The sequence below is a fragment of the Pygocentrus nattereri genome, chromosome 17, assembly GCF_015220715.1.
Source record: "Pygocentrus nattereri isolate fPygNat1 chromosome 17, fPygNat1.pri, whole genome shotgun sequence".
NCBI classification, from domain to species: domain Eukaryota; kingdom Metazoa; phylum Chordata; class Actinopteri; order Characiformes; family Serrasalmidae; genus Pygocentrus; species Pygocentrus nattereri.
Genome location: NC_051227.1, coordinates 10,822,594 through 10,845,024, shown reverse-complemented (window position 1 = coordinate 10,845,024; position 22,431 = coordinate 10,822,594). Strand labels below are relative to the sequence as shown.

Sequence of the window (22,431 nt, the reverse complement as noted above, 5' to 3'; positions counted from 1 at the left end):
TATACATATAGTTCATATCAGTCAAGACCTGCCAGTCTTCAGAACTCCCTCATGCGTTTTCCTGTAGTGCACTCAGGCGTTTGTCTTTGCATTTTAGACATGAATATTGAGAAGTATCATGATTGTAATTTATTATAGTACTTAATTATTTTTGTATTATTTTCAAATACAGTGTATTATTTTTTAAATGGATGTCTGAATCAAACATAAATAAAGTGAATCAAATCAAGCTGAAATGTGTAACCGTTTACTAAATAAATCATAACTGAACTGAATCATGGCGATACACTGCCATTGATTGTGTGCACTGACGCTGGATCAAAGTAAAACGATACAAAAACCAGAATAATTATTATTATTATTATTATTATTATTATTATTATTATTGTGACTGATCCTGTCCTTCTTGACCTGCAGAGATTCCGAGGTCAGAAGTGAAGATTGCTGTTCACGCGGAGCACTACATGGCCCCGCCTTCCATCACACACAATGGCTTCCTCTTTAAGACCGCCTCCATGGCCCGTCCAATCACAGAGCGGAAGAACAAAGAAGGTGAGCCAATCGCAGTCAGTCATTTACGTCTTTCTCAGAATTGGACAGAATATGTGAGCAGAAAAGCCGTCTGTAACGACGCACGTCTGTAACATGCAAGTAGAGCAATACCAGTCAAAAGTTTGGACCCACGTGTTTCAGAATGATGAAGACAATTTGCTTTAAAGACTTCAGGATAACAGCAAATTCATTTTGTTTCTACCAATCCTAAAAAAGTTTAATAAATTCTCTCTGACCACTATTAAATTGAAAACTGTGCGAACACACACTGCTATGAACTTTTGTGTTTTTTCGTTTTTGTTTATTTCAAATATTATCAGAATCAGAATCTTTCATTGATCCCAGAGGGAAATTGCAGTTGTTACAGTTGCAGCCATTTGTGTAAAAGAATAAACACTTTAATAAGTTAAACCGAAAAGAGAGAAATTTGTAATATGTACAGGTTTAAATTCTTACGAATACAGTAAAGTGGCAGACTGTGATAATAAATATGAGACATGCTGTATAAAGCAGTTCAAATTATTGCCCCTCTGAGTTTTTGTACACTGAGGGAGGAGTTATACAGTTTGATGGCCACAGGTGAGAATGACCTCCTGTGGCGCTCTGTGGTCATTTCGGTAGAATGAGTCTTGCACTGAATGAGCTCCTGTGTCTCATCACCGTGTTGAAGAGTGGGTGGGAGCCATTGTCCATAATGGCCCGCAGTTTAGACAGCGTCCTCCTCTCCGACACGACCGTCAGCGAGTCCAGCTCCACACCCGCAACATCATCGGCCTTGCAGATCAGTTTGTTGAGTCTGTTGGCATCTGCCACCCTCAGCCTGCTTCCCCAGCATGCAACAGCATAGAGGATAGCACTCGCCACCACAGACTCATAGAAGATCCTGAGCATAGTCCGGCAGATGTTGAAGGACCTCAGGCGCCTCAGAAAATAGAGACGACTTTGGCCCTTCCTGTAGAGGGCGTCAGTGTTCTTAGCCCCGTCCAGTTTATTGTCTATATACACACCCAGATATCTGTAATCCTCCACAGTGTCCACACTGACCCCCCTGATGGACACAGGGGTCACCGGTGCCTTGTCCCTCCTCAGGTCCACTACCAGTTCCTTTGTCTCTGTCACGTTGAGCTGCAGATGGTTCTGATTATTGACATTTAGCTCTGCTTTTGTGGATGCAAATAAGTGCTTTAAGTGACATAATTATCTCACAGTACCTCTACGTACGTTTGTTATATAGCGAACACTTTATCAAACACCAGTCATGCCACCATATGTCCCTCTTCAGTATGGTTAGTACTCTGGCAAGATCTCGGACCATACCACGCTGTCTGGAAATCCTCTAAACTGATGCATTGTGTAAACCCTACTGGCTGTGACTACAGCATACGTCTGTTTGGGTTTTGCAGTGTTACCTTCTTACCTTTGCAGTGTTACCTTCAGTGTTCTTCTTTGCAAGCTCAGTTAGACTGTATAGCAACCTGGGTTCCAAAGTGAAAGGTCTCCAAGTCATGGTTGATGTTTATGTCACTGTTCTTCATGTAATGACTCCTGAAGGTCTGATAGAAGGTGAAATCATTTAAAGGCACAACCAGAAGTAAGTAATGAAAGCTAATCAAACCAGCCTTTCAGTCAAAATCAGACTCTTTCTCTGGTTTTCTCTCTCTTTTAGAGTTCAGCAGGCGTTGGTGTGTGCTGAATGATGGCAACTTTAATTACTACGAGAGTGATAAGATTGCCACACCCAACGGGGGTTTGAAGATGAGGGAAATCGTCTGTCTGGCTGTCAGTCCCCCTGAGACGCACGGGTACGTCTGGCTGACCGGTCATCTAAAACTTTGAGTTTATTTCCTATTTTACTTTGAAATTTTTTGGGGCTGTTTCACAAAGCAAGATCTCTCAGTAAACGTGATGACTTTAGACAAAAGTGAGGACAGCAGCAATAAGAATGTCCTTTACCTTTTCTCCTGGGCGACAAACGTGATCTATGGCTTATTTGGCTTCCTGCTTTGTGAAAATCCCTCCTTGAAAATCTTAATTTGTTGGATCAGTTGTGGTTGAAAGTCAGTTTTTTTGGATTAGTTCACTCGTGTTAGGTCAATTAAGGTAGATTAGGTACATTGCAGTAGGTCGTTTTGGTAGATTGGGTCAGTTCTGGATTAGGTTTCTGGTAGATCAAGTCAGTTAGATTTGATTAGGTCAGTGTGGCGTATTAAATCAGTTGTGGGAAATGGTCAGTTTTATTAGATTAGGCCAATTGTGGTGGATTGGTCAGTTTTGGTAGGTCAGTTGGTGTAGATAAGTTGTGATGCGTTATGTCCATTGTGGTGGGCTAGGTCAATCATAGTAGGTTAGGTCAGTTGTAGTAAATTTGGTCTGCTGTGGTACATGCTTAAAAAAAGATGTTTTTTCAATAAAGACAATGGACTACTGTTTATTTAGAACCATGAGCATTCAAATAACTATCTGCATGCTTAAAAGGTTCTTGTCAACATGAAGTGGTTCTTCAGTGGTGGAGAAAGTGTTACATATTGTTCTGTGTAAAGCCTTTTTGAAAAGGGTTCTACATAGCACCAAAAAGGGTTCTTCTATTGTTACAAGCGTGACATTGTTCTTGAGTATTTATGGTTCTATATAGAACTATTTGTCTTTACTGAAGAACCCATGAAGAAGCATTTTTTAAAGCTGTGGGTCCGTTGTGGTGGATTAGATCCTCTTTGTTGTGGTTTTGTTGTCAGTCGTGGAGGATCAGGTTGTAATAGTGTTCATTATGGTGGATTAAATTAGTTGTGGTGGATTTGATCTTTTGTGGTAGTTTAGGTCAGTTGTGGTGGATTAGATCATTTCTAATAGATTAGGTCAGTTGTGGTGGATTAGCTCATTTGTAATAGATTAGGTCAGTTGTAATAGATTAGGTCAGTTGTGGTGGATTAGATCATTTGTAATAGATTAGGTCATTTGTAGTAGATTAGGTCAGTTTTAATAGATTAGGTCAGTTTTAATAGATTAGTTTAGTTGTGGTGGATTAGATAATTTGTAATAGATGAGGTCAGTTGTAATAGATTAGATCATTTGTAATAGATTAGATCATTTGTAATAGATTAGGTCAGTTGTGGTGGATTAGGTCAATTGTAATAGATTAGGTCAGCTGTGGTGGATTATGTCAGTTGTAATAGGTTAGGTCAGCTGTGGTGGATTAGGTCAGTTGTAATAGATTAGGTCAGCTGTGGTGGATTAGGTCAGTTGTAATAGATTAGGTCAGCTGTGGTGGATTAGGTCAGTTGTAATAGGTTAGGTCAGATGTGGTGGATTAGATAATTTGTAATAGATTAGGTCCATTGTGGTGGGTTATGTCAGTTGTATTTTATTAGGTCAGCTGTGGTGAATTAGAGCCTCTTTGTCATATTTTTCTTTTCAGTCATGGTGGATTAGGTCACTTACACTTACAAGTACAGTTACTCAGTTTCAGGATCCGTTGACTAATCTAGGCATGAAAGCTCATTGGTATTTATGATGAATTTAATTTTAAAATACTATGAATTCAAAGAAACTAATAAAAAACTTTTAAAACAAGATTGTTAAACTAATATATCCAGATGTAAGATTTTAAATCTTGGCAAGCGCAGGACAGTTTGCAGTGTGGATTAGATCAGTTGTGGTAGATCAGGGTTTCTGCGTATCACCGAGTTCTCTGTCTTTCTCATTTTCTGTTTACTCTTCTTTTCACTCAGGTATGATCACTCGTTCGAGATCTACTCGGACGCAGAGCGCCTCTACCTTTTCGGCACTGACAATCCTGAGACCATGAGGGAATGGGTCAAATCCATCGCCAAGGTAACGACACAAATAAGCGTGTTGTCTGTCTGCAGACACTTACCATCAACATTAACATATAAACCAGAATAAAAAGACTCAAAAATTTTGTGAAGTAATGTACGTCATGGTGTGCTTGCTACTCTCCTGATGTTTTGAAGTCAGTTGGCTCATCAGGAGTCCTCTCTCTCTCTTTTTCTCACTCTCTCTCTCTATCTCTCTTTCTCTCTCTCTGTCTCACTCTCTCTCTATCTCTCTTTCTCTCTCTCTGTCTCACTCTCTCACTCTCTCTCTCTGTCTCACTCTCTCTCTCTCTTCCCAGTCCTTCATCCCTGCGTGTGCGGAGGACTTGCTGCAGAAGGATTTCGAGAGGATCGGCCGGTTGCGCTATAAAGACCCACTGAACTTGGAGAGCTCTAAGGTGGGCTGGTTCTGCCTGGTGGCTTCCACCCTGCACGTGTGCCTGGAGGATGGACATGGCCAGGAAACCATCCACCTGCAGAAGCTTCTAGAACTCTGTGAGTCTAAATCTCTCTGCACTAATTATTGTTTTTTTACACATTTCACCGTCTGCTGATCCTCTCATGAATTGGTTTCTCAGACTCCTGCTTTATGGGTGTCATTAAGAAAAGCAAACCTCTCCCTCCTTTGATTCCAGCTGAGTTAGTGAACTACAGTACCAGTTAGACACACTGAACGTCTTGTTGAAATTGATGCCCACATAAAAGTACATTGCAGGACTAAATTAGCATGTGCAGCTGCATGTTACACAGCTTTGGGCCAAATTTATTAGCTATTATTTTTTAATTATTTATTTGTAAGATACAGCTTACAAGGGCAACTTTATTTGGTTTTTGCCTAAGGGTTGCTCTCTGCAGGCTAAATGAACATTGTTTTGTCATTATTCCAAAAATATTTTTATTAATTAATAAAAATTAAATAATTGTCAACACAGTCATATTAGATGCATGGACAAGTGTGCTCTACTAACACGGATATACATATATAGAATATATACATATACAGTGTGTAAAGTCCCCAGTTCATGCCCTATTCAGACTCTGCTATTATGGTGTAAAGTCCCCAGGTCGCAGTCTAATCAAACTCCACTATCATGGTGTAAAGTCCCCAGAACGCATTCTAATCAAACTCCGCTATTACAGTGTAAAGTCCCCAGAACGCAGTCTAATCAAACTCTGCTATTACAGAGTAAAGTCCCCAGGTCGCAGTCTTATCAAACTCTGCTATTACAATGTAAAGTCCCCAGGTCGGAGTCTTATCAGACTCTGCTATTACAATGTAAAGTCCCCAGGTCGCAGTCTAATCAAACTCCGCTATTACATTGTAAAGTCCCCAGGTCGCAGTCTTATCAAACTCTGCTATTACAGTGTAAAGTTCCCAGGTCGCAGTCTAATCAAACTCCGCTATTACAATGTAAAGTCCCCAGGTTGCAGTCTTATCAAACTCTGCTATTACAATGTAAAGTCCCCAGGTCGCAGTCTAATCAAACTCTGCTATTACAGTGTAAAGTCCCCAGGTCGCAGTCTATTCAAACTCCGCAATTACAGTCTAAAGTCCCCAGGTCGCAGTCTAATCAAACTCTGCTATTACAATGTAAAGTCCCCAGGTTGCAGTCTTATCAAACTCTGCTATTACAATGTAAAGTCCCCAGGTCGCAGTCTAATCAAACTCTGCTATTACAATGTAAAGTCCCCAGGTCGCAGTCTAATCAAACTCTGCTATTACAGTGTAAAGTCCCCAGGTCGCAGTCTATTCAAACTCCGCAATTACAGTCTAAAGTCCCCAGGTCGCAGTCTAATCAAACTCTGCTATTACAATGTAAAGTCCCCAGGTTGCAGTCTTATCAAACTCTGCTATTACAATGTAAAGTCCCCAGGTCGCAGTCTAATCAAACTCTGCTATTACAATGTAAAGTCCCCAGATCGCAGTCTAATCAAACTCCGCTATTACAATGTAAAGTCCCCAGGTCGCAGTCTAATCAAACTCTGTTATTACAATGTAAAGTCCCCAGGTCGCAGTCTAATCAAACTCTGCTATTACAATGTAAAGTCCCCAGATCGCAGTCTAATCAAACTCCGCTATTACAATGTAAAGTCCCCAGGTTGCAGTCTTATCAAACTCTGCTATTACAATGTAAAGTCCCCAGGTCGCAGTCTAATCAAACTCTGCTATTACAATGTAAAGTCCCCAGGTCGCAGTCTAATCAAACTCTGCTATTACAGTGTAAAGTCCCCAGGTTGCAGTCTAATAAAACTCCGCTATTACAATGTAAAGTCCCCAGGTCGCAGTCTAATCAAACTCTGCTATTACAATGTAAAGTCCCCAGGTCGCAGTCTAATCAAACTCTGCTATTACAGTGTAAAGTCCCCAGGTTGCAGTCTAATCAAACTCCGCTATTACAGTGTAAAGTCCCCAGGTCGCAGTCTAATCAAACTCTGCTATTACAATGTAAAGTCCCCAGGTCGCAGTCTAATCAAACTCTGCTATTACAGTGTAAAGTCCCCAGGTTGCAGTCTTATCAAACTCTGCTATTACAGTGTAAAGTCCCCAGGTCGCAGTCTAATCAAACTCTAATCTAATACTGCTGTTTAGCTGAAAGTTAATGATTATATTACAAAAATCCTCAGAAACTTACTGGAAAATTCCATGCTTAGTGTTAGTACAAGTAGTGCTAGAAGGTTGAGCAAGTGATGAGTGTAGATGGATGTATCATGTAAATGGACATGCAGACCAAGGGGCTCAGAAGTATGAAGGCAAAAAGGGCAAAACAAAGATCCTGAGTTAACTGGTAGAAATGAAGATGGACGGATCAAAGGAAGGACAGGGCGGAGAGAAAGAGAGGCATTAGAAAAAATGGGTGGAGGACAGGAAAGCGTTCCACCTCGCTCAGTAATCCAGTAATCACCAGTTAATTAGAAACAATAAATTTGGGCTTGTTTTTCTCCCAGAGTCTTGAACTTCGTGTCAAAATAATGGTTCTTCAAACGGGAAAGAAGAGAAAGGCATGCCCCTAATTAGACTACAGAGCTGTGTTCACCACAGTGTAATTACCACCAGACCCAAAGCATAAATGCCTAAATTAATGACTATAAACTAGGCCACAGTCCTACATACACTCCACTATAAACCTGCTGTTGTTCATTCTGTTTTCTGGTGATATTTTGATGAATATTTATGTGAAATAACTTTCCGTCTGTTTCCATCAGCGAGGGATAATGAAGTTCTGGTACTTGTTGAGCGGGGCAGGTGAGTGTTAATACAGTTATACCACAAATTAAACGTTATAAGCATGTTTATAAATGTGCTTCTCTTCTTTCGTTCTCACCCTCTGGTGACTCTCCATCCTGCCTCTCTCTGTAGGACCCTGTACATAGAGGGTGAGAGGAAGCTGGATTTTTACGGCTGGGCATCAGCGATCGAGAGGGCTGCTGGGAGTTCTGGAGACACGCTGAGTCAGCAGCAGCTCACCGAGGCCGACATACCGGTTATAGTGGAGCGCTGCATTCACTACATCACACAATACGGTAAGATATACGGTCAGTTAATTTCTCATCTGTTTCTCTCTCCTTTACTTCTGTGTTAGATGTCTGCTAGCGAAGAATCTGGGAGAACCAAGGAGAAGCCATCTGTGTGCTTTCATACGGCTTCATTTTCTTTCGATGCGTTTCATTTTATTTACGTTAGGTTTTTTTTTTTTTTTCTATCCCATTTCATTTCCATTCTGTTTCATTCGATTTCCATCCTTTTCCATTTCATTCGGTTTTGTTTCAGGTCCTTTTATTTTGTTGCATTTCATTCCATTTCATTTCCGGTCTTTTTCTTTTCCACTTATTTTGTTTAGTTTAATTTCCATCCTGTTGTCATTCCATTCCGTTTCACTTCTACTCAGTTTGTTTTCTTCATTTATTCCATTTTAATTTGTAAACATTGCACTCCTTTTCAGTGTGAACTCTTCTGTTCTGAAGTTTGTGCTGTGCAGGTGTTTTTGATTTGATGGCTGAGGGATTTTGGTGGTATAGACTCTGATGACAAACACTGAGGCTGGTGTTGAATTTCCAGTCATTCTACTCAGTACAAATGAAAATATTTTGGGTCTTATCACTGTATTGTTTTTGCTGTAACTGCCCTGGAAGGTCACTGTTGAGTTTATTGCAGATTTCAGTGCTGCATTTAATAGTTTTTAGTCGTATATCATAAATGTGTAACAGGTATAATAATAATAATAATAATAATTTTTCTTAACGTAGCACATTTTTTAAAACAACTTTTTAAAATACTTTCCAAAAAAGTGACTGAAATACAGAGGAAAATATAAAGTAATCAGTTTGACTGGGTCTGATTAAATCTAGCACAAATACAAGAAAAAATGATTAATAAATCAACTTGTGTGCTTTGGGGGATGAAAAATATTGCATAACTTTGTGTGGAGAGGCTTTTGGCTGTTGAGAATTGAAGGCAGCAGGAGCTCTTTTGTAAGAAAATACCATGAGCAAGATCCACAGAACTGCCAGACATTCCAACAAAAGGCTTACAAAAGGCAATATTGAGCTCGGAGATTTACTTCCCAATGGGAAAGACAAGTGGAAACTCCAGTGTTTGCTTTCAGGCGCAATGTGGATTTATATCAAAACAAACTGGACCTCTGCAGCCCACAGGCTGAGTAAGATAAGCACTGAAAAGAGTGCTAGCATGGAGAAGCGGGCGATGGGTGAAATGATTGAATCTGTTGCGCAGTGCTAGATCCCCACCCCCCGTATCCATACAGTGCAGGACTGACGAGGAACCGACTGGAGCGTTAATGTTTAGAGACTTCACATGCAGCCCAGACGTTCAGCCAGTGCTTTCCAGCTTAACTAAAGCAGCTGCCCACTCAAAGTGAGATGCTTTGATCATGTTCTTTGTCCTTTTCTGAGGGGAAGCGTGATGAAGCTGTCAGTGTTTTCACATATAGATTGTTTTAAGAGAACTGAACCCGGTTCTGTTAAAGTGAACCTGGAAGGGAACCAGCTGCAGATGGCCTGAGTTCTATTTGTGTTCACAGTGTAAGTGAACTCTAAAGGGGACTCAGCTTTCTTTCTGGTTCTCTCCACCCGGTGAAGTTTCACTCATTCAGCGTTCAGAGTGAAAGCAGCGCTGCGCGCCCAGCTCGAGCCTTTAACACGGTAAAATCACGCAAACTCTCGCGTCTTACTGCTTTACTCTGTGAGCTCTGCTGTCCGTCTCAGACCACGGACAGACTTCATCCTGAGTAGAACCTTCTAAATGACCCCTGGTCCATACTGCTGCGCGCTCTCATGGACCAGATCACCAGCGCAGAGCTCAAACACACAGACTCTGTTTTTATCATTTTAGGGGACTTCATTAGAGCACAACTCGCCAGCGAACTGCCTAAATACAGACAGCATGTTACCTGCCCGACCAGGGAGAGTAACATTTTAGACCACTGTCTTAAAGGGGGCCTATCGCTCTGTTCCCCGTGCTGCACTGGGCCTCTCCGATCACTCACTTCTACAAGTTCTTCACCATAAAGCAAAGCCAAAGCCGACCGTTTTGTTTTCACAATGTACAAATTAATCGAAATTAATCGAGGTGGTCTCAGTTCGGTTCGTTTTTGGGGCTGTTTAGAGGGTCTGAGTTCGTTTGGCGTGTTCACATCTGCAAAAGAGACCATGACTCAGCGGCCAGAGTCCACTTTTGGCAGAGGTGGCATCCTTTGACAGCACCATGTTTAAAGTCCCCAGAGCTCTTCACTGTGACTCATTCTACTGCCAGTGTTTATCTATGAGGATTGTGTATCCATAGGCCAAGTGCTTGGTTTCACATGTTAGCAGTGAGTGTGGCTGAAACATTTAAACTCAACAATTAGGAAGATGCCCAAATACTTTTGGCTGTACACTGTATATGTTCAAGCATGTTTTTTTGTATATTTAAAAAGCAGAATTGTACAGATATATAGGCACCTATCTGAGAGTTTCTGGCCTCCGTCTCTCTGTCTGCCCATCATTCCCAGCGTGGTGCATTCATTACTTATTGGATGGCTGGTTTATTTGAGTGAAAGCAGCCAGTCCCTCTGCTTTCCGTTGCCAGCGGTTAGGGGCTAATGACATTACTGAGCGGGTGAGTGAGAGAGAGATGTTTGGATGAGTCAGTAACTGGCTTCTTGTGACTGCTGTCACAGGAGAACTTCACTCAGACGATGTTTTCTGCCCTGTTTAACTCCTGTTTCTCTTTCTTCCTCTGTCTGTCTCGTCTCTTCTCTCTCTCTCAGTGGAGAGCTGAATGTTTCCTGCTGTCATGCTGGCTCTCTGTAGGTGACAGCTGGATGAGAGAGAGAGAGCGAGAAGGAGAGAGATAATAATACTGACTGAGGTTTAGTGACAGAATGCTTTTAAAGAGGGGGAAGAGGGGGATTCTGCAGATTTTTCTAAATTACTGCATAATTTAGTCGCCGAGTTGTGAACAAAGTAAATCAGAGTGGTCTGATGTGAAATGGTTCATTGTAGAAAAATTTACAGTAGGCCTGGGTTATAGAGATGTCATTGATGGTGACCGTGGTGGTGAGTAAAAGGATCATTACAGATCAATGCAGTGAACTGTAAACGGTGTAAATGAGCATAAAGTTTATTATGTAACTGTACAAGGTCTCAGTCTGAACCTCCTCCAGCTTTACAGAAGACATCAACACCAAAGTGCGTGTTGGGCGTCACTGCACTGCGTCCATGTAAACGCCTGTAAGTCCATTCTGCATGTGTGTCGCGTCATAGTGAGAGTTTAATACAGCGGAGCAGAAACTGGTCTGCAGAGGAGACGATGCTCTGATCTTTAAAAGACAGCGGTGGGATGGACGTCCAGCTTATGTGTCTCAGAGCGCAACGTCTTCCTCTCGGCCTTCTTTAATAAGGACATGTGAAGGACGTTTTCCTGAGTCCGACGTCATTTTAAAGCAGTTAAAAACACAAGCACTGCTCACTGCTGCTCATCACACTCTGACTGGACCTCACGTGATGTTCGCTGTCATGGTAACGACTACTCTAAGCGCTACTCCACGCATGCGGGTCATTTCGCGTCTGATTACTTGTAGTGAGCGTGTAAACGAAGATTTTCCATCAGACTGCTGAGTAGAGTGAGCATGAACACCTCCGTCTGAATCTGTAATCGGAATGTATTCAATCAGATTGACAATGTAAACAGCCATTGAGAACATTTCTGGCTGTAAGTTTGTCTAGAATGGAGAGCTTCACACCAGACCACTCTGATGACCTGACCTGGCCAAATTACTTATCTGAAGGCCAAAGTGATTTTAAGTAAGATTAGATTAGGACAAGTCTCTGAACCTTCAGACGCCCAACCTTACTGGTGTACTAAATTGGGGGTAAAGGGAGAATTGTGTATATTTGATCTTTCGAGAACACACTCTTCCTTTTAAGCGTATGCACTGAAATCCGAAGGGTCAATCTGCTGTTGTGCGTTTTAACCCTTCAGACCGCCCGGTGGCCTCTGCTGGCCACTCTGCTGAGAGTTGAATTCAGACGGAAAACACAATCACAGCCATCCTCGACTCACGTTACATCGTAGACTGTTGAATATTTCATGTTGTTGATGTTAATATTCCCGATTTCGATTAATAACGGAAAGTTTTGCACATTTGCACATCCCTTTTTACCATGAATCCTCCAGCGAGCAGGTAATAAATTAAATTGTTATTCTAACTGCTTTACCAAACTCTTAGATAAGTTCATACATTCAGTATCAGTGACTTGGCATGTCATGTCCATGTTTTATACCGGTTTGTTTTGATGTATAGAGGTATTTCTTAGCATGTTTGAATCAGCTAAACTGGTTATCTGGCCTGATATCTCTGAGTCTCTCAGCTACACTGACCAAACGAGAGGCTGAGGACGTCCAGCAGTGAAAACTAGAGCCAAACAAATTATGTTTGCTTTTTAGACCACTTAAACTGCGTAGATCTATATGGGTTTTTGTCGCTAGGAAATTGGTTCTGTAATAGAACTTCAGTAGTTGTTGTCAGTTTGTTTCACATCCCTGTTCCTATCCACAGTATTCCCATTTTTATTATTTATTTTCAGTTCTCCACTTACTATGCCTGCTACACTTTCAGTGCTCATTCCCCCTTTACTCCTGAACCGAGCTCTCTGTGTTGATGTCGATCCCCTGATGTTGTTTTCTTATTAAAGAGGCGGGCCTCGCCTTTAAAACGAGCTCAACCTGTAACCGTCATCTTTACCTGCTTTTCTAAATCATTTTGTTTAAATCCGCGATCATTAAACCTCTAACCCTGAAAATGGTCAGGAATGCATGAGACTGTGTAGCTTTGTCGGGGTCTCAAGCCTTAAAGAACATGTGCTTGTCCTGCAGGGCTGACGTCTGAGGGTATCTACCGTAAGAGCGGTGTGAACAGTAAGATCGCCGCCCTGCTGGAGGCTTTCCGGCGGGACGCTCGCTCTGTGTGGCTTAAAGAGGGGGAGCAGCAGGTGGACGACGTCTCCAACGTCCTGAAGAGGTTCTTCAGGGACATCGAAGAGGGCCTGTTCAGCCAACAAGCACACAACTGGCTCAGCACTACAGGTAACGCCCACCAGGTTCTAGAGTTTGAAGGAGTGAACAGCCCATTTTGCTTTAACTGTTTCTGTGATGTCACAAGAACCAGCTCTTTTATGTCCATCTAATCAGCCTACAGCAGTTGAGCCCTGCTTTTTTACTTATGTCAAAAATTTTACTTTTCATCTCCAAATAATTACCTGTTTTTTTTCAATATTTTGACTTGGTGTGTTGGAATAATATTATAACGCTTCCAGAAGTCATTAGTCATGTTGGCTCTAAAAATAAGACAAGCTTTGTCTGTATTGCTCAGTCTTGGTAAACTGGATTAGGTGCTTCATTGCGATCTCTTCTTAGTCTTACGCATATGCTAAAATGGAAAAGCCTGGGTGGCTTGTAGCCGAGTGGTAGGACGGGAACACCAGCGCCCAGAAGCTTGTGGCTCCAAATCGCAGGATTGACTTTTTAAATAGAGAATTGTTAACAGGGGTGGTGATGGGAACCAGACGTCTGAAGAGTTTAATGCCTGTAAAAGCTCCTTCACAGAAGGTTATTACATGAAATGGTTATGAATGCACTGCTGCATACCTGAGACATCGTTTTACTGTAGTTCTGAGAAGATTTCGAGAAGGTACATGCAGGGCGTTGTAAAGTGAAATAGTCCTCAAAGAAGAAAAAATTTCGTTACATAGGCAGTAAATACAAGTATTTTCCTATCACCACCACCACTGTAAAGAAAACAGAGTTGGTTAGATTCCCTACAAAGGTCCATTTCACATCAGGCCACTCTGCATGACTTTCTTTTTGTCTCAGTGATTGAGTTAAGCAGAATAAAGTGAAAAGGCTGTGGGATTTCCCTTTAGTGTGCTTCTGAGTGGAGATGGACGCAGGCACAGCAGCAGGGCTGTATTTCACGTCTGTGGCCGTCTTTTATCTTCATCTTATGTGTGTCGTATGTTGTGTGTGTTTAGCTGTTTCGGATGAAAGCAGGAGGATCTCTCAGTATCAGTTACTCTTCAACAACTTGCCCAGAGTCAACAAAGCTACACTACGCACGCTGGTCAATCACTTATACTGGTAAGACACACAGGCGCTGCTGTCCGTTTAGAAGGATAAAAGCTGTAAAACCGTGCGAACGCACCCTTCCTCTTTTCTGAACAGTTGTTCCTCATTGTCAGATGTTATGAAACGGGTGTCACATTAACACGTTTTAACTCTTTGGCTGCTGTTTGTGTGTTTTATAGCGTTCAGCGCTTCTCAGAAATGAACCAGATGAACCTTCATAACCTGGCCATAGTGTTTGGGCCGACACTGTTCCAGACGGACGGTAAAGACTACAACGCCGGGCGAGTGGTGGAGGACCTCATTCAGCACTACATCACCATATTCCATGTGAGCTCATATACGTCATGCCATGCAATACACATGGGACTTATGACAAATAGGTCCTTAGTAGGTGCTCTTCTGGTATACCAGTGGTCAGAGATGGTTCAGTCACATTTCAAATGAAATCGAAAAATGCATCAGATCTTCAATCACCTCCCCCTGTCTGGTCCATAACAGTGTTGGAAAAATACCAAAACAATGTTTTCGTATTCAGATACTGTGATCCTAGCGCCCCCTGGTGGAGAGATTTATGGAACATTAGTGTACTACCAATATTTTAGGGCTGCGACTATCAGTCATTTTCAGAAACTTCTATCAAATGCTTTCTCAAATGTGGTGTTCGTAAGGAAAGGAAGAAGTCAAGATGTTCCATTTTAATGGTTTAATTAAAGAAAATCAGCATATCATCATAATGAAAATCTCTTCTGTGGAACAGTATATACATAATCATTACTTACATTATATGCGGCATTTGGCTCAAATAACTTTTTTCAGGTGGTTCTGCCTATAAACGCATGCACATACAGTCAAAAGAGGTTGTTGGTTTTCAGTGGAAAATAATTGGTTACCACAGTCCACAGAGAATGAACTCGTGTTCTTCAAGTGTTCAAAAAAATCTAAAATATATTCTATATTTCTATTATAAAATATAAAACGGGTCATAACATTTACACAAGCCACAATTTTATATTTTTTTCTTTTTTCCTAGCATGGTAGATTCAGCAAATAATCAGTAATTGTGTATTAAAATGTGTAGGAGCGTCTGACTTATTTACATTAAGAAAATCAAAGAAGACCAGCAGCGCCCAAACTTTTGCATAGGACTGAAGATCGTTTATATGGATCGTTCGACCAAACTGGAGTTCAAGATCCATTTCAGACTTTTAACTAACTTGAAATGTGTACATTTAAATGAAAACCGGACTTTAACAGAAATCTAAAACAATTATTATGAGTTATTATTATAATTAGTTATTATTACTCAATTTATGCCTTGGACAAATTCGGTGAAAAAGGCTTCACCAAAAAGCCAGAAGGCTTCTGTCTTTACTGAAGGCTGGGGTTTCTATATTACAACTACAGCATTGAGCGTCACAGGCCATTCTATTCCTGTTTCACCAGTGAACTGCCTCCTCTCTGTAATTTAACTGCCTCCTCTCTGTAATTTAAGCTGGACTAGTTTGCTAGGACACTTGTTTGGATTGCATCTGGCATCGAGGTCAGTGGGCCTCGTGCATGTCTTCCTACGTTTCTTCCTAAAAGTCTCGTAAACCACAGAACTGTTCACACCTGTGTGTGTAGATTCTGTTCTTACCTAAGAACAAACCCCAAATAGGAAAACCCCGATGAATGACAGAATCTCCGTAAAAACCATGCAAGTGGGTTTTAGGAAGAGATTTCTTTTTAAGGACGGTTGATGAACGAGGCCCAATGTTGTTACTTCAAACTAGAGCACTAAATTACTGTAGTTATTTATATATTTCATCATTTCTGAATCATTTAAAGATTTAATTTGTCAAAAATTCATTGCAGAGCTACAAAAATGAAGATCTGTTTGAAGTAAAAGAAAATCATTCTTGGAAACAGTGGATTTGCCCACACTGCTCACCATAATGCCAGTCTAAATAAAGCTGTGGCATGTTTCCTCTGTGGCGTTCCCACGCTCAGCGCTCCACACTTCCACTCCGAGTGCACTGAGGGCCGTCAGCTGAGAGCCGATATTGTTGTCTGAAGAAAACCTCGTATCTCCAAAACGGTAACTTTACCGGAGAAGGAAGAAATCTACTTTACTTTTAATGGAAGTCAATGGAACCAGAATTTTTATCAAGTCATTGTTTGGCCGTTTATTTTGGTCCATCCTTCATGAAATTTATACAGAAAATAAAGGCCAACATGCATTTTCAAATTATGTCAAAAACTGAAAATCAACAAAAGATTGAGATATGAGGTTTTGTTCCGACAACAGTGAGATATATGCAGTATGTATATATTGCTGTAGTCTGAAGAAAACCTCGTATCTCCAAAGCGGTATCTTTACAGGACAAGGTAAAAACATGCATTACTTTTATTGGAAGAATTTTTTTCCAAGTAAGTTTTTGGTAAGTTTCTTTTAGTCCATTCATCCATTTACACACAATAGAAAAGCCAGCAGGTATTTTCAAATTACATCAAACGCTGAAAAGTGACAAAAATGGAGATATGAGGATTTTTCACTTTCTAACCACTCTATTTTTATTATAAAACTTTAATTTTAATATAAAACATGCTTCATTTTCTGACCCCGGATAAAAACTAGGAGTGTACAGTGGTCAATGAGTCAGTCCGAACAAATCAGCAGGTAAATAGAGAGAAATACCAAATCGACAGCTCTGTGATTGACTGAGTTTATGGGAGGAACTTAATCGAATATCTATGCTACTTGAATACCCAGAGCTGCTAAACTCATCACATTAAAACTGGGAAACTGGTCTTTTTTGCTGGTTATCTACCACAAAATCACCACAGAGTAGTGCCTGGGGCAGTGTGTGTGTGTTGGGGGGTTAAGCGCCTTGCTTGAGGGCACAGCCAGGTATACCCAGTCAGTTCTGGAACTCGGTACTTTCTGGTTTCTGGCTCACAGTTCCTGCCTGAGCTTCTATACTTGTGTGAATGTTAAGGGTTCTGCTTGAGTCAGTTCAGCAACGAATATCTACAAAATCAGCGAGAAAGACCTTAAAGACCTGTGTGTGTGTTACAGGTCAATGAACAGCAGCTGAAGACCCAACTTGACGAGATCACCTACATCATTAAGCTGAGAGACAACCTGAACCCTAAAACGGGGCCGGTGGGTGTGCGTGTGTGTGGATAACACAGTAAACTGAACAGCGCAGTCTCGCTTCCTCTTAACGCCGTTTCTTGGTGACATTTTTGATCATGGAAACTGTGAGATAGAAGTGCTTTGATATCGCTTTGAAGTCTTCCTCTGCTTTGGAGGCATCACATAGCTTCATGTTCAGATTCTCAGCCAGCTGCTTTAAGCACCCTGAATTTGAAGAGTCAGAGAATTTACGATGCTCTGTCCTAACACCAGCTTCTGACCTGGTTAATAGAGTTTGTTAACGAGTTAATTAGGCTCTGATAACGGCACGTTTATTTTTAAGTCTATATAAAGGATCAGCATTAACATTTGCAGAAAACAAACTGCATTTGGTTTCTTCTTTTAATTTAAGAATAAGTCATTTAAAACTAAATGCCCAACCTTTTGCAAACCGTTGTATGGGTGCTGAAAAAGTCCGACAGCCCTTTATTCCTTTCATTTCCTGTGACAGTGCAGTCATTTATTCATTTTTCAGGGTCAGAAGAAATGTAGTTTGTGTTAACGTTCTGTGGGTGTGTGTTCTCGTGTGTGTCTTCAGGCCAGTGGTGACTTTATCTGTACAGTGTATCTGGAGGAGAAGAAGGAGACGGCGGAGCAGCATGTGAAGGTGAATTCTGCCCTCAGGACACGGGAATATAACTGTGTTTTATAGAAGCTGAGGATTTAAAAGTTATAATAGTACTTATATATATGGTCAGTGTAGTGTAGTGGGTATATAGTGGTTGGTTAGTGTAGTGGGCAACGCCTCTGCCTTCTACGCTGTAGACTGGGGTTCAATGCCCCGCCTGGGTAAACACCCTACACTATACCAGTAAGAGTCTTTAGGCAAAACTCCACCTTCACCTTCCTGTGTAAAACAATAGAATTGTAAGTCGCTCTGGATAAGAGCGTCAGCCAAATGCCGTAAATGTAAAGGTGTATATATAGCATTTTATTTATTTATATATATATATATATATATATATATATATATATATATATATATATATATATATATATATATGTATGTTGCACAGCCAAAATCAGTCCTACTGAAGGACTTATCAGAGGATAAAAGGACAGACTGGCCAACTATACAGTAAACAGTCCAGCCTTAAAGACATTCTTAGCCACGTTAGCCTTTCTGGCCAAGCTGTGTGTTTAAAAGTCCTGACCTCTGCAGATCCCTGCTGCTATGACTGCCGCTGAGCTGACATTTGAGATTCTGGACCGGCGGAAAATCACTGTGAAAGAGAAGGACTACTGGTGCTGCTTTGAGGTCAACGAGAAGGAGGAAATAGGTAGGTCTTACACACTATCTCTCTCTCCTTCTCTCTCCCTCTCCCTCTCCCCCTCTCCCCCTCTCTCCCCCTCTCTCTCTCTCCCTCTCTCTCTCTCTCTCTCTCCTTCTCTCTCGCCCTCCCTCTCTCTCCCTCTCTGTCTCTCTCCCTCTGTCCCTCTCTTCCTCTCTCTCTCTCTCTCCCTCTCTCTCTCTCCCTCTCTCTCTCTCTCTCTCTCTCTCTCTCCTTCTCTCTCCCTCTCCCCCTCTCTCTCTCTCTCTCTCTCTCTCTCTCTCTCTCTCTCTCTCTCTCTCTCTCTCTCTCTCTCCCTCTCTCTCTCTCTCTCTCTCTCTCTCTCTCTCCCTCTCTCTCTCTCTCTCTCTCTCTCTCTCTCTCTCTCTCTCCTTCTCTCTCCCTCTCTCTCTCTCTCTCTCTCTCTCTCTCTCTCTCCCTCTCTCCCCCTCTCTCTCTCTCTCTCTCTCTCTCTCTCTCCATCCATCCATCCATCCATCCATCCATCCATCCATCTATCTATCTATCTATCTATCTATATATATATATATATATATATATATATATATATATATATATATATATATACATATGTATATATATATATACACACAGAGAGAGTGTATATGAGATGATGACAGATAGATAGAGAGATAGATAGATAGAGTAAATTTTTCATATATTGTAAAAAAAATGTATATAATGCATGTCTAGACTTTTTCTCCCTGTCCATGTAGAGTATAAAAGTCACACACTGCCACCTAGTGTACCAAAGCAGCAACTGTTCAAATGTCAAAGCCTTTGCTGGTAATATTAGAGAAACAGAACAAATCATTGTATCTTTCTATATTTCTGTCCTACTGAAAGCAGATCTGATCAGTAATAACGGTGTCATTAATTTTTCTGCATTCTCCAGTTCAAACGTTCATCAGTTCATTCAGGTCTTTGTTCATTCATCCGCTGCCCCTGTTTCTCTTTCTGTTTTCAGAACGTCCACTGCACTATCAGGAGCGCGTGTTACCCATCCTGCACTCTCTGGGCACAGACAGCCACCTGCTGGTGAAGAAGAATTACTCCATGGAGGCCATGCTGGTCTACCTGGGTAAGAGACGGACACTAGACTCTACCTTACTGGACTTCATCTGTAAAACACTGATCGCTTTAACAAGGAGCTTCAAAACGCAGTGTGCTCTGAGACTCTGATTTGACAGATGACGACGTGCAACAGAAAGAAAACATTATGCAAATGAGGCTTTTACATGTGCTAGAAGTTTGGATCTCAAAGAGGTGATGATTAAATAAATCCGCTGCTGTCGGATTAAAACCTCGTGTCTCCAAAACGGAAACTTTACAGCAGAAGGAAAAAACCTACTCTAGTTTTAATGGAAGTCAATGGAACCAGACGTCTTTCCAAGCCATTCTGGGTCATTTCTTTTAGGGGGGGTTTATGTTGCAAACGCAATTATACAGATTTTTTCAGTCCAAAATGACCAGTGAACCTTCTGGTGTCCTGAGTTTTTGTATGTAATGTTCTTGATGGTAAAGATGTGGTAAATCTGAAAATGTACGTTTTCTTTGGGGACCACACTGCATGCAACTCTCCGCCATGAAACTCTCAAACATGTTTCTGAAAAAAGAGCAGAATTAGTGTAAATTAATATTGGATTTCGTGCAGTACAGTGTATGAAATGTTGAATATCATGGCTGTTGGTACAAAATCTTATGATCATTTAAAATTTTTTGACAGTCTAAAAATCCCAGCTGCTTTTTACGGTCTGTGAAAACTGCACGACAAATGAACGAACAGAAACGGTCAAAAAGGGCTTAAAAAATACTGTTCCATAAACGTCCAGTCAACGTTAGTGTTTTTCTGTCTGTACATTTCAGGTTTTTGGAGGTAAAAGGTTTTGGTCCAGCAGTGGTGAAAATAACGATTGCACGCATTACGTATTGTAGAATCGTCTTTAAGTACCGTGATATGGTATTTGTCATATCACCCACCCTTAGGGGCCGTCTCTAATATTTACCACCAGTAAGAGCACCAGTGGCTGTGTGCTCCAGCTCCCCCAGTGGCGTTATGTCTTGCTTTGAGAGTGATGGTAGCTTTCCATTTCCCTTGCAAGCACTGCCCAAAGGCGTCCTCTGAGGCCAGCGTGACTGATGTTACTGATTTTGCTGGCGTCAGCTCTGTTCAGGCTGGATGTGCTTCGGTGATCAACAAGTTCACCATTGCAGTGGCTATAGTCGTCATAGCAACAGCGTGCCACAGCTGGGCTTTAGATCATCACTGATCACTTATTGCATTGATGCGCTGTTGACATGTGGACACGTTCTTGCCCGAATTGTCCCTGTGACTTTACTCTCGCTGATCTACTTCCACTGGCCTGTTCAAACAGGGTGAACGTTACTTTTCTCTAAATCTACACAGCCCCTTCATACGTTTGAGTTTCTGTAGTTCCCATGACACAAAAGGAAACGTCTAACCTTTCTTTGTTGTACATTCAGCATTAATTTAGTGTCATCAAAAAGCAAAAGTAAAGCTGGACAAAGGAATGTTGACAGATAAACAGCCAGACAAGGTTTGTGTGACGCACAGCTGTAGAGTCTGCACAGCGTGTGTGTACGTTCTTCCATGTGTATTTACTTGAGTCGCCCGTGGGCTTTGATACCCGAGTTTTTGTGGTAGATCGGGCCTGAGTGTGCGGTTCGTAATGCTGTGGGAGTTTCAGCGCGTTGGGTAGTAACTGCGTGTACTTGTGTGCTGTGTCCACAGCCAGTAAGGTGGATGTGACTAAGCATGGCATGCTGAAGTTCAGAGAGGAGAAGAGTCTGCTTGGTCTGACCACCGGCAGCTTCAACGACAGATACTTCATGCTCAACCAGACATCATTCCGCCTCTACAAAGATGTCCGGGTGAGTGAGACTGTGTGCGCGTAGACAGATATTGACCAAAAGTATCCAGACAGCCCTCCTAATTAGTGAAATGAGCTACTTTAAGGTCCACAGGTGTTCAACTATGCAGATGTAGCTTGTGTGAACTCTATAAAAAGGACTGACCAACTGTGGAACATCTGGCCTAAAATCAGCATCTCCAATGCCAAGTGTCGGCTAGAGGGGTATAAACCCACCAGGACTGAGCTGTGGAGCAGTGGAACTGGGTTCTCTGGACTGATGGAGCTCCATCCAGTACCTCTGCCTTGAGCTGGAGTGATTTAGAACTATCCATCTGCACCTGACCTCATTAATACTCCTGTAGCTGCAATCAAATCCTCACAGCAGCAGACGCTGTTATTACTTCATTCATTCTGATTTCAGTTTCTCTCTCTCTCTCTCTCTCTCTCTCTCTCTCCAGAGTAATCGAGCTGAGAAGGAGTGGCCAGTCAAGTGTTTAAAGGTGTATCAGGGCATTAAGAAGAAGCTCCGCCCCCCAACCTGGTGAGATCACCTGAGCTGTGCTTATGGGACACTTTTAAAAGATAAATCATTAACCCAAAACGCTACTCTTCAGTTCTGCCAGTGTGCACTAGGAGGCAGTAGAGTTACACCACAACAGCACATTCACAACTCCGCTTAAGCTTCTTCTGTTCATACAAAACTTTATGGATTTGTAATTTAAATCTCGCTCTCGTTTCTCTCCCTCTGTGTTTTCTGTCCTCTATCTCTCCGTTTTGTGCTCCCTCACTCTCTCTCTTCTCTGTTCTCTGTTGCTCTCTCTCCCATTGCATTGATTTCTCTGTCTTTGCCTGTTCTCTACCTCTTTAGTTGGGGTCTCACTGTTGCCTATGGGAGTGATAAAACTGAGAAGCAGGAGAAACAGCAGTGGTGAGTGTCTCTTCGTGTGTGTGTGTGTGTGTGTGTGTGTGTGTGTGTGTGTGTGTGTGCTGACTGAACTTTAACACAAACACCGTCTGTCAGGTACACTTTTATTGAGACTTCTCTGAATCAGTAACCTACTGCCAAACTACACACAGGCATCTG

At 41.7% G+C, this 22,431-nt stretch overlaps 1 protein-coding gene across 5 annotated transcripts in view; it reads left to right on the top strand.

The window, feature by feature from the left end:
• Positions 1–22,431, top strand: part of LOC108410402 (arf-GAP with Rho-GAP domain, ANK repeat and PH domain-containing protein 1) — a 133,143-nt gene that overhangs the window by 93,736 nt on the left and 16,976 nt on the right. For all 5 annotated transcript variants that reach the window (XM_037546620.1, XM_037546618.1, XM_037546619.1 and 2 more), the window contains 16 exons: positions 418–552; positions 2,219–2,354; positions 4,278–4,380; positions 4,682–4,877; positions 7,587–7,626; positions 7,741–7,904; positions 12,757–12,966; positions 13,911–14,016; positions 14,184–14,331; positions 17,063–17,149; positions 17,721–17,789; positions 18,345–18,462; positions 19,442–19,555; positions 21,227–21,366; positions 21,806–21,888; positions 22,216–22,275. In XM_037546620.1, coding sequence (XP_037402517.1) covers positions 418–552; positions 2,219–2,354; positions 4,278–4,380; positions 4,682–4,877; positions 7,587–7,626; positions 7,741–7,904; positions 12,757–12,966; positions 13,911–14,016; positions 14,184–14,331; positions 17,063–17,149; positions 17,721–17,789; positions 18,345–18,462; positions 19,442–19,555; positions 21,227–21,366; positions 21,806–21,888; positions 22,216–22,275 — 1,909 coding nt within the window. The remainder of the gene's footprint in view (positions 1–417; positions 553–2,218; positions 2,355–4,277; positions 4,381–4,681; positions 4,878–7,586; positions 7,627–7,740; positions 7,905–12,756; positions 12,967–13,910; positions 14,017–14,183; positions 14,332–17,062; positions 17,150–17,720; positions 17,790–18,344; positions 18,463–19,441; positions 19,556–21,226; positions 21,367–21,805; positions 21,889–22,215; positions 22,276–22,431) is intronic.